At 42.6% G+C, this 12,747-nt stretch overlaps 1 protein-coding gene across 3 annotated transcripts in view; it reads right to left on the bottom strand.

The window, feature by feature from the left end:
* AKAIN1 (A-kinase anchor inhibitor 1) overlaps positions 1–12,747 on the bottom strand; it is a 46,900-nt gene that overhangs the window by 19,620 nt on the left and 14,533 nt on the right. The window contains exon 1 of one of the 3 annotated variants that reach the window (XM_006079000.4): positions 12,554–12,726. The exons of 1 other annotated variant lie outside the window; for it this stretch is intronic. In XM_006079000.4, the coding sequence (XP_006079062.2) occupies positions 12,554–12,569 (16 nt within the window). In that variant the 5' untranslated portion in view covers positions 12,570–12,726. Of the gene's footprint in view, positions 1–12,553; positions 12,736–12,747 lie in introns of those variants that run through there. One more of the 3 variants, XR_003105918.3, reaches the window with a different exon arrangement.

Here is a 12,747-nt window from a genome sequence, read left to right as displayed (position 1 = left end):
ATAAGGTCAATGTTGGTAGAACATGAGCATGTCATGAAGTGAAATAAAGACAGTTCAGTAAGTTTTGTGCAGTGTTTCCACTGTTCTGGTCAGAAGTATACATGTATGTTGCTGCTGTTGTTGTTTCATCACTCCACCATGTCTGACTCTTTTGCGACCCCATGGACTGTAGCCCTCCAGGCTCCTCTGTCCATGGAATTCTCCAGGCAAGAATACTGGAGTGGGTTGCCATTCCCTTCTACAGGGAATCATCCCAACCCAAGGATAAAACCCAGGTCTCCTGCACTGCAGGCAGATTCTTTACCATCTGAGCCACCAGGGAAGACCTAACAGATTGAATAAATATATGCAATTACCTAAAGTATTTATCTCCCACCCCTCCCACACACACCAACCTTGGCATTCTCAACATCCCAGCTCCATTCCCACTAAGGCTACTAAAGGCCTCTCTCCCCAGGCCAGGGGGCAATGACTCTCACTAAGAGCTCTGCTCTAAGGCACTGGGAGGGAGAGCAGCTATGCCTGTTCTTTTTCCTGAATTCCATTCTTGAGGTCTTGAGCTCCACCCTACTATCATTGCCCCAAAGGCACTAGAAAGAACACATAATGAAGAACACATAATGTTGTCCTTCTTGACATAAGTCAGTTTTAGAGCAAAACAACTATTACGTATGTATTTGTACAGCATGGCCTGATTGGTGGGGAAATAATTTATTCTGAAGCATGAGTCAGATTGCAATTAAGTCTATAGAGCACTTCATTCCAAATTCCCTGGCTAGGGGTGATCAAAATCTCATCTACTATACTGCAACAAAGACTGGATTTCACTTTTTATTCCTGAAACAACCTAAAATTTAAATGGGAAGGCAAAAAAAAAAAAAAATTACACAAGAACATTAGAAATAAATTCCATGGAGAGAAAAATGAACAACTTCTATCAGACAGCACAACACAGATGAGGACTCTATGAAGGCCTCTTCTCTAAATACTAAAGAGATCATTCAAACATAGTTTATGAGATTTGTTCAGATACATTCATAATCTGAATATATTTCGCATACTGAGGCTTAAGGTCTACTGGAAGTCCACCATCATGGACGCAGTGGGGCATAATCACTTTATGTCGTGTCCTGGGGCTATGTTATTCTTGGAAAGGTTGTGCCCTGCCCCCTTCCTGTCTCATTCCTAACAAGATTTACAAAGGACCAAAGATAATGTTCAAAGAAGAGTATCTAAGAATGTGTGTGTGACCAATGACATACGATCACAAAATGGGAACTTAAGGCTCCAAGAAAAAAAAAAAAGGCACAGAGAATGTGAATCAATATCTCAAATCCCAAAATATCAATTTACCCTAAGAAGCAATGAGTTGGTGATGGACAGGGAGGCCTGGCGTGCTGCAATACATGGGGTCGAAAAGAGTTAGACACGACTGAGCGACTGAAATGAACTGAGCAAGTTAAATATGAAAAATATACCAAATATTAAAGTATACCTTTACCAGAAAATCATCATTCAGATTTAATTTTAGAGATGATTAGAATCATTCAGATCAGCAAGACAGCCATCTGCTTTCAAGCACGCAGCTGCGCGCCTCTGAACAGCAACTTTCCATGATTCATAGCTTATTCATCCCAGGATGCTCTCTGACATCTGCTTTATCATCAGTTCAGTTTGTCACAGCATTTCACTTCAAAGTTTCACAACCTCCATCCAGGTGACACAGTGAGCCAGTAAGATAGTCTTCTTGCACAGAGAGAATCAACTGTATAGCTCCCCAAGACTGATGACCCAATCATGAAATCATATACATGCATAAGTGTGTGAAACACACATTCTTGGAATGTCCCTGGTGATCCAGTGGCTAAGAGTCCATGCTCCCAATGCAGGGGGAACCCAGGTTTGATTCCTGGACAGGAAACTAGATCTGACATGCTGTAATTAAGACCTAGTTGGAGGAGGCAATGGCAAGCCACTCCAGTACTCTTGCCTGGAAAATCCCATGGAAGGCGGAGCCTGGTAGGCTGCAGTCCATGGGGTTGCTAAGAGTCGGACATGACCGAGCGACTTCCCTTTCACTTTTCACTTTCATGCATTGGAGAAGGAAATGGCAACCCACTCCAGTGTTCTTGCCTGGAGAGTCCCAGGGACGGGAGAGCCTGGTGGGCGTCTATGGGGTCGCACAGAGTCGGACACGACTGAAGCGACTTTGCAGCATGGCCATATAAATAAATAAATAAAATATTTTTTAAAAAATACACAATCTTAGTCATTGCCTTTTAAAACAATAATGTCAGTAATGGCTACCGTTCAATCCCCTGTCGGCCAGGCACTTCAATTCCACCTTTATCACCACTCTGGGAAACAGATATTCTGACCCTCAGTTAACACACGAACAAATCACCAAGATAACATGACTTAGCCAGTGCCACTAAGTGTGGACATGGCAGAGCTGAGCTATTTGCATCCAGGCCGATCGGTCCCCAAACCCAAGCTTCTGCAGCAACTAACTTTGAATAACTGAAATAACAGAAATATTCTCATGAGTGGTCTAGAGGAGGAGAGACTATACTTAACCCAGTGCCATTTATTCTCAACCCAAGGAATGTCTTGCATATAGCAGTTAGTTAATATAAATGCTTTAGAAATGGTAAGGCCCTGTGTAAACCTGTTAGGCCTTTTTGCTCTCCAGGTCATCTTTTGCCAGTTCTGGCTGTCTACTGTTTCACTCTCCATTACTGACAGCTGCCAGGAAAAGATGAAGAATTCAGCAAGTGTGAAAGGATGGGGCCCGTTTCAGGGTGGTTGAAAGAGTACCTCGTGTCCTCTAACTTGGCAGAAGAGATGCTCAGTACACAGAGATTCTCCTCAAAAGAGACTGGTTCTATCTATTTTCTTTTGTCTCTAATTCTAGTGTGCAAATTGTTGCTTGCAATGTATTTTAAAATGACATTGTGTACAGAAATAAGTGCATTTGACATCAAACCTTGGTTCTGAAACCTAAAATTGGTCAGGCATTCTGCACCTTACTTTTACCATCTGTAAAAATGGGAACAATGACAACTTTGCTCTATGCCTCTTAAAAATGACATGTAGAAGACAACTAAATGGCATGAAAAGATAACGGTACATTGTGTAAATAGTCACATCCAGAAATAACAGGCATGTCACGATAACGTTTTTGCTGAAAAAAGTGGGAGATGTAGTTATAGAGGCAATGTTTGAGAAGTTATATATAAAATATCAACAGTTGCTGCTGGGTAATATTGTGATGTTTATTTTCTTTTTGACTATCTGTGCTTATTAAAATTTCTAGAACTATAACAGTAAAAATGTTCAATTGATGAAATATTGTTAAATTTTAAATGATGATGGGGAATTAGAAAATGCAGTAATTATACAAGAAAGACATCCTGGCAGTCAGTAGCTAACTTACCACCTTTAAAGCACTACATGTGATTAAAAAGCAAGACCCAACAATATGCTGTCTATAAGACACCCACAGTGGATGCAATGATAAAGGTATTAAAGTAAAGGGATGGACAATAATATACAGATAATTCTCATTATTTACAGCAGTTATATCCTATAAAGTCACTGCAAACAGTGAATTAGCAAATATGGAACTAATGCTCCCAAGGAAAACACAAGGATTAGGTTCCTGCAAGCCTCTTTTCCTCCTCCATAAGACACATCACAACTTTATTATACTTAGGACATTAGACAACACCTCAGCATTACAATGGCACCCCACTCCAGTGCTCTTGCCTGGAAAATTGCATGGACGGAGGAGTCTGGTAGGCCACAGTCCATGGGGTTTCGAAGCGTCAGACACGACTGAGCGACTTCACTTTCATTTTTCACTTTCATGCGTTGGAGAAGGAAATGGCAACCCACTCCAGTGTTCTTGCCCGGAGAATCCCAGGGAAGGGGGAGCCTGGTGGGCTGCTGTCTATGGGGTTACACAGAGTCGGACACGACTGAAGCGACTTAGTAGCAGCAGCAGCAGCAGCATTACAACTGAGGGCCACCTTAAACAGTGAAATCACATACACACACACACACACACACACACACACACACACACACAAAGCACAAATTTGTAAAAAACTAAATAGACCACAAAAAGCACATTTGTTTACAGCATGAGAACTGAAACAAAACAGCAAACCACCGCCTTGTTCAACCTCAGCTAGGAATATGTATGTCAAGCAACTCAAATTTTTTTTGCCATTCCATACATGTCTTTGAATGACACAGAAAACGTGCTGTGAACACTAATTTCATTTGATGTGTTTTACTAATAGCTTTTAGTGAGTAGGAAAATTTACAAATATGGAATCTGTGAATAATGAGAATCAACTGTACCATGCAAGCAGTACTCAAAGGAAAGCTGACGTGACAACATGACTATCAGTCAAAACAGACTTCAGAGTACGAAAAATTACCAGAGATAAAGAGGGACACTACTTAATTATAAAAGAGACAAATCACCAAGAAAATGCAACAATCTTAAATGTATATGCACCTAATAAGAGATCAGCAAAATAGATGAAGAAAAAGTGATAAAACAAAAGGGGAAACGGAAAAATCGGGCTTTTTGCTAGAGGCTTCAACATTCTTCTCCTAGTAGTCAATAGACCAAGTATGCTGACTATCAACTAGAAAAGAGAAAAATGAACAACATCATCAACCAACCATATCAAAATGACATTGATAAAGAGCTTCACCTGAAAAGAGCAGATACACAATCTTACCAAGTACATATGATTCATTCACCAAGACAGACAATGCTCTGTCTCAAAATCAAACCTTACCTAATTTAAAACAATTGAAGCCATAGAAAACTTATTTTTCTGACCATAACAAAATTAAACTAGAAATAAATAAGAGAAAGATATGCAGGTGATCTTCAAATAATTGGAAACTAAACAACACAGATTTCACAAAATTCCAACCAAAATCTCAGCAGATTTTATGTACATATGGGCAAGCTGATTCTAAAATTTATATGGAAAGGCAAAGGAACTACAATAACCAAATCAATTTTAAAAGAGAAAAGCAAAGTTGAAGGACTTCCACTCCTTGATTTTAAGACTTACCATATAGCTGTAGTCATCAATATGTGTGGTGTTAGTGGAAAGATAAGATGAATGAAATAAAGAGTCCAAAAATGGGCCCACACAAATATAGTCAAATAAATCTGGACAAGTTGCAAAGGTAATTCAATGGAGAAACAGTATCTTTCTGAAAAATGGATTAGAACATTTGGATATTCATTTGCAAAAAAAAAAAAAATAAACGACCTATAATTGATACCATATACAAAAATCAACTTTGTTGTAAGTCATGTCCAACTCTTTGCAACCCCATGAACTGCAGCAACACCAGGCTTTCCTGTACTTCACCATCTCCCAGAGTTTGCTCAGATTCATGTACATTGAGTAGGTGATGCCATTCAACCACTTCATCCTTTGTCACCCCCTTCTCCTTCTGCCCTCAATCTTTCCCAGGATCAGGGTCTTTTCCAATGAGTCGGGTCTTCACATCAGGTGGCCAAAGTATTGGCACTTCAGCTTCAGCATCAGCCCTTCCAGTGAATATTCATGATTGATTTCCTTTCAGTTCAGTTCAATGGCTCAGACATGTCCAACTCTTGCGATCCCATGGACTGCAGCATGCCAGGCTTCCCTGTCCATCATCAACTCCGGGAGCTTGCTCAAATTCATGTTCATTGACTCATCAGTGATGCCATCCAAATATCTCATCCTCTGTCGTCCCCTTCTACTCCCACCTTCAATCTTTCCCAGCACCAGGGTCTTTTCTGATGAGTCAGTGCTTCGCATCAGGTGGCCAAAGTATCGGAGCGTAGCTCTTGAGCATCAATCCTTCCAATGAATATTCAGGACTGATTTGCTTTAGGATAGACTGGTTTGATCTCCTTGCAGTCCAAGGGACTCTCAAGAGTCTTCTCCAACACCACAGTTCAAAAGCTCTAATTCTTCAGCGCTCAGCTTTCTTTATAGTCCAACTCTCACATCCATACATGACTACTGGAAAAACCATATCCTTGACTAGACGGACTTTTGTTGGCAAAGTAATGTCTCTGCTTTTAAATATGCTGTCTAGGTTGGTCATAGCTTTTGACCAACACTTTTGACCAAGGAGCAAGCATCTTTTCATTTCATGGCTGCAGTCACCATCTGCAGTGATTTTGGAGCCCAAGAAAATAAAGTCTATCAGTGTTTCCATTGTTTCACCATCTATTTGCCATGAATTGATGGGACCAGATGCCATGATCTTAGTTTTTTGAATGTTGAGTTTTAAGCCAGCTTTTTCACTCTTTCACCTTCATCAAGACGCTCTTTAGTTCGTCTTCTCTTTCTGTCATAAGGGTGGTGTCATCTGCATATCTGAGCTATTAATATTTCTCCTGGCAATCTTGATTCCAGCCTTTGCTTCATCCAGCCCAGCATTTTGTGTGATGTGCTCTCCATATAAGTTAAATAAGCAGGGTGACAATATACAGCCTTGATGTACTCTTTTCCCAATTTGGAACCAGTTTGTTGTTCCCTGTCTGGTTCTAACTGTTGCTTCTTGACCTGCATACAGATTTCTCAAGAGGCAGGTCAGGTGGTCTGGTATTCCCATCTCTTGAAGAATTTTCCATAGTTTGTTGTGATCCACACAGTCAAAGGCTTTGGCATAGTCAATAAAGCAGAAGTAGATGTTCTTCTGGAACTCTCTTGCTTTTTTGATGATCCAGTGGATGTTGGCAATTTGATCTCTGGTTCCTCTGCCTTTTCTAAATCCAGCTTGAACATCTAGAAGTTCATGGTTCATGTACTGCTGAAGCCTGGCTTGGAGAATTTTGAGTATTACTTTGCTAGTGTGTGAGATGAGTGCAATTGTGCGGTAGTTTGAGCATTCTTTGGGATTGGAATGAAAACTGACTTTTTCGAGTCCTGTGGCCACTGCTGAGTTTTCCACATTTGCTGGCATATTGAGTGCAGCACTTTCACAGCATCATCTTTTAGGATTTCCTTTAGGATTGATCAACTTATTATGGAGTGAATGTTTGTTGTCCCTCCAAAATTATTATGATGAAGCCTTAAGCTCCTATGTGATGGTATTAGGAGGTGGGGCCTTGAGGAAACAATTAGGTTTACATGAAGTGTTGACAGGGGGCATCTAATCCCATGATTCAATCTAAATGTAAAATTATAAAACTTTTAGAAATTCTCCCTGACACTGCTGCTGCTGCTAAGTCACTTCAGTCGTGTCTGACTCTGTGTGACCCCATAGACGGCAGCCCACCAGGCTCCCCCATCCCTGGGATTCTCCAGGCAAGAACACTGGAGTGGGTTGCCGTTTCCTACTCCAATGCATGAAAGTGAAAAGTGAAAGGGAAGTCACCCAGCCGTGTCCGACTCTTTGCGACCCCATGGACTGCAGCCCACCAGGCTCCTCCATCCATGAGATTTTCCAGGCAAGAGTACTAGAGTGGGGTGCCATCGCCTTCTCCAGACACTGGGTTAGGCAAAAAGTTCTAAGACATCATCAAAAGTAAAATCTTTAGAAGAAGCAAACTGATAAATTAGATTGCATCAAAATTAAAAACTTTTGCCCTTAAAAATGATCAAAGTGTTAAAAGAATAAAAAGTCAAGCCACAACTAGATGAAAAATATTTACAAATCACATATTCAACAACAGATTTGTATCTAGAATATATAAAGAACTCTGAAAATGCAAGTATAAGAACACAAACATCTCCCCACAAAATGGGCAGAAGATTTGAACAGACACTTCACCAAAAGAAGATACAACTTCAACAAGGGCCACCTGTATACTACAGAGAGCTCAATACTGTATAATAACCTATATGGGAAAACAGTCTGAAAAAGAGTGGGTATATATATATATATATATATAAAACTTAATCACTGTGCTGCACACTTGAAACTAACACACTGTAAATCAACTCTATCCCCATATAAAGTAAAAATTAACTTACAAAACAAAGATGCACATATGGCAAATAAAATTCTGAAAAAAATTATCAAAATCATTGGTCATTAGGGAAATGCAGAATAAAATGACAATGAATACCATTACATACCTGTTAGAAAAACAACTGGAATTTGTAAACTGCTGATGATAGTACAGAATGGTACAAATTCTGAAGAACATATACCTACTATAAGATCCAGTAGTTCCAAGCCTAGGTATTAATATTCATAGACTCATGAAAACCTATGTTCACACATAACACATACAGAAATGTTTATCACAATTTTATTCATAATCACCAAAATTTGAAAATAACCTAAATACTCAGGCAAAGGGATAAATACCTTGTGAATCCATCCTTACAATGGAATACGACTCAATAATAAAAAGGAATGAATTCTTGATGTAGGCAAAAATGTGGATGAATCTCATTGACATTATACTGAGTAAAAGAAGCCAATCTCAAGGGTTACACACCATATGATTCCATTTATATGATATTCTGGAAAAAGCTAAGCTGTAATAGTGGAAAATAAATCAGTGGTCACCAGAGGTTAGGGGTAGGAGAAAAGGGCTGATTACAAAAAGAGAAGCAGGAAAAGATTTTTTGATACAACAGAACTGTTCTGTGGTCGTTATACCATTCTGCGCATGAGTTATAACTCATAGAATTGTACATCCAAAAAGAGGTCAATTTAACTGAACATAAATTTTTAAAAATAATAAATTAATAAAAGTTAAAAAAAAAAACCCTTTATGCCAACAGAAGAGAATTTAAGTTGGCAGACTGTAAACCTTACAGTTAAGACTGCCTGCTATATAATTTATTTATTCATGGATCTCTCAGGAATTGGTAATAGGTTTATGTAAATAAAGAAAAGCTATAACCCCCTTGCAATATATATTTTCTTAAATACTTTTGACAGCTCTCTCTAGAACTATTTTTGCTAAATGTTTTTCAAACTAAACTTAGAAGTCAAGGGAGTGTGTGCATGCAAAGTCACTTTAGTCATGCCCAACTCTTTAGGACACTATGGACTATAGCCCACCAGGCTCCTCTGTCCTCGGGATTTCCCAGGCAAGAATACTGAAGTGGGTTGCCATTTACTTCTTCAGGGGATCTTCCCAACCCAAGGATCAAACCTGCATCTCCTTCTTGCAGATGGGTTCTTTACCACTGAGCCACCGGGAAGACCCATGAATGGTATAAGAAGAAGGAAAAGGGTAGAACTGAATTGTCTACCCTATGTAAAGTGAAAAAACCACCCAAAGATCCTGCCCAACTTAAGCTCTGTCCCTTATAATCTGTAGATTAATTGAAAGAAGAGAATGCAAAAATATGGTAAGAGTGAATCATAACTAGAGTTATATGAACCTCATTCCACTGTACTCTTGGACTTAAATTGGCTTCATGAATCTCTGTCACTTTTCACCTTGCCTTTAAGGTAAGCAGAGAGGCAGCAGGACAATTCAAAGACAGGCCAGTGTGTGCAGGCAAGGCCAGAACTAGACCTCAGGCTTCTTGTCTCCCTTTGCTAAAATCCAGAAAAGCTACAATGGGTTTTGAAGGACATAGTGCCCACTGACCCAATGAACAGCCCATTGTTAGTTTGTTATTGTTTTCATCTTGAATTATGTAACACTTTTAAAAATAAATGTTGGTATAATCATAGCACTTGTTTCTGTTCCCTCCCTTCAGGAGTGTCAGGTTGGCTTGGAGAAAGCGGTGGGGGAGTGTTTCCCTTGACTTAGTACAAAACATCTGGAGCTCCAGATTAAAGAGATTTAGAAGAGCGATAGTCCTAGAAATGGGACGGTGATGCTGAAAATTTAGCAGGGTTAAAAAAAATAATTCATTGTTCTGATTTTCTTTCAGAATAATGTTACAATGATCAGTAGACGAGCAGGTAATTGACATAATATTTTTAGCATCCTGTCCTTATTGCCCCAAAATGCTTATGACTTTTCAAGAGAAATTCAAAATTGCAGAAATGACCCAAAAAGTGTTTCCCTATGGGTTTCTGTACATATCCCATTCAGGTCAATTTATGCCGTCTCTGAGGGTTATAAAGAGATGGCACTAACTCAAAATTTGGGGAGAAATGGAAAAATAAAGCCCTATCTATATTGTGGGCTGCTTAAGCCAAGTCAGTCCACTCCAGAAATTACCCACCACTCATTTCACAACCTTTCACCCACAATCACACCTTAGGAGAATCCCTTTTCAATCCCTGTTTTGGGAAGATCCACTGGAGAAGGAAATACCAACCCACTCCACTATTCTTGCCTGGGAAATCCCCTGAATAGAGGAGCCTGGCAGGCTACAGTCCATGGGGTTGCAAAAGAGTCAGACATGACATAGTGACTAAACAACAAAGTTAACATCACCCAACAATCCTAACTCAACAACACCAGTCCATCTCCCACCTTAGAAGTGTAAGAACACTTCCTTTTTGCTATGTCTGACCTTGGACCAAAAGGCAGCTACCCCTGAAAATGGTATAGCATTTTGTCAGGAAGATAGGCCCTAAGGTATGGAGGGGGCGGGGAGGAAGAGAATCTGGAGTCAGAAAACTCCAACTGAGGTTGACAAGATTATCTGGAACCACCACCATTCCAGGAGAAGGTAAGCTAGAGATGACACTGCTTACCTCAGAGGGTAATTTGAAGATCAAATGAGATAAAGACCTGAAAATGCTTTATAAAGTGTTAGTCACTCAGTCATGTAGCCAGCCAGGCTCCTCTGTCTACATGATTTTTCCAGGCAGGAATAAAGAAGTGGGTAGCCATTGCCTCCTCCAGGGGATCTTCCCCCACCCAGGGATGGAACTGGCATCTCCTGTGTCTCATGCACTGCAAGCAGATTACTTACCTGCTGAGCCATGGGGGAAGCCCCATAGAGCATGCGCTCTACTACTGAGCTACACCCCCACTTACAAAGCATTAGGTACCTGGTAGGCTGCAGTTCATGGGGTTGCAAAGAGTCAGACACGACTGAGCAACTTCACTTTGACTTTTCACTTTCATGCATTGGAGAAGGAAGTAGCAACCCACTCCAGTGTTCTTGCCTGGAGAATCCCAGGGACGGGGGAGCCTGGTGGGCTGCGGTCTATGGGGTCACACAGAGTCGGACACGACTGAAGTGACTTAGCAGCAGCAGCAGCAGTTTATAAACACAACAAGGAGCTGCTGTTTCCCAATTTTCCAGACCCTGGGTTGGTTGAATGTTCTTCGCTGAACAGAACCTGACCCGCCTTGAGTTATTTGGGACAGACAGCAGAAGGGCTCTGGGGCTTTTCTCGGAGTCACTGCCTGCAGTGAGTGTCCGAACTGACAGACACTCACTCCTGCCTCCTCAGCTGGTTTCGGGGAGGTAGGTGGGGGCAGGGTGAGGCTTCCTTTTCTCCTGTTTTTATTTGAATTTTTTGAAGGCCAGGCTCAACTCTTAACCTTTTTTTTTAAAAAAATGCATTTTACCTTTCCTCCCTAGCTAGCTGAGGTCCACAGCCACAGCGAATGCAAACCAACCTTTCAAGTTAAAGAATCACAACAAAGTTAAAGACTTTCAGGCCTCTCTCTTTTCCTTTCTCCTTCCCGCCGACCCGCCCCCACCCCGCCCCCCGCCAAGCGGTCTTCAATGATATTACTATCAGAGCCTGTCATTTAAGAGAGGGGGTGGGCGGGAAGACCGAAGGTCGGTCCCGGAGAAAGAGCTTCCTACATTAACAACGGTCAAGTTTCCCTGCCACTCCCTAACTCGACTGACCTCAGCCGAAACACTCGCCCAAGTCCTTCCTGCGGCGGGAGGGAGGCCGGGGCGGTGACTCAAATACACCGGCCCGCCGGTCAACCGCAGGCAAACCTGACTCTTGGCCAACTTGTAGCCACAGACAGCAGCAAAAGCACATAAGTCCTTCACCGCTAGCTTCAAAAACACACTGCAACCGCCGGCGGCGCCGCAGTGGCAGCCTCGGTACCAGGTCCAATTCTTTAAGGAGTACGCGTCCCTCCTCCGCCCTCCGTCCCACTCCCCGGGCGGCACACACTTCTCTCCTTCAGGAAGTCCCTGGTCCCACTCCCCGGGCGGCACACACTTCTCTCCTTCAGGAGGTCCCTGGTCCCTCTGCCACTTCTACGGAGGGGGAAGCGGCCCTGAAGAAGGTTCCCACCGAAGTAGCCCGAAGCCCACTACTCCGTGCCCCATCCCTCCGCCCTCCCGCTCAAATAGGGGCGCGTGCTGCTGGCCAAGGTCCCCGTTCTCAAGATGCCGGAGTCCGACGGGACACGGAGTGGCAGGCGGGAAGCAGTGATGGGGCAGGACCGAGCCCGAGGTTCTTAGAGGACAGATGGGGCGGGTTTAGGGGAAGAGGGACACTCTCTCTCCCACGCCCCCCGCCCCCCACCCCGCGACCGCCCGCTCACAGACAGTAACTCCAAAACGCACAGGTGCCCCGTAAGATAAAGGCCTTTTCTCTCTATCGCCTCTCTTCTCTCCCTTGCTCCCCTTCGGACACCTGGTGTAAAAGCAAGGTGCCAGTGTACCTGGAGCGAACACCATGATTTCCTCCAGCCGCCGCGCCCCAAGGTAAGGAGAGACAGACGGGCAGCCGGAAGGTGAGGGGCAGGCCACGGCTTGGGGGCCGGTGCACGGCGCGCTGGGCGCGGGTCGGGCGGTCAGCACCTCGGACAGCTCTGGCCGCGCGGTCCCGGCCCCGCGCGCTCCGCCTCCACAATGC

This window comes from Bubalus bubalis, chromosome 22 (assembly GCF_019923935.1).
Source record: "Bubalus bubalis isolate 160015118507 breed Murrah chromosome 22, NDDB_SH_1, whole genome shotgun sequence".
Lineage (NCBI taxonomy): Eukaryota > Metazoa > Chordata > Mammalia > Artiodactyla > Bovidae > Bubalus > Bubalus bubalis.
The sequence above is the reverse complement of the archived record's forward strand: the minus strand, read 5'-3'. Positions and strand labels throughout refer to the sequence as shown.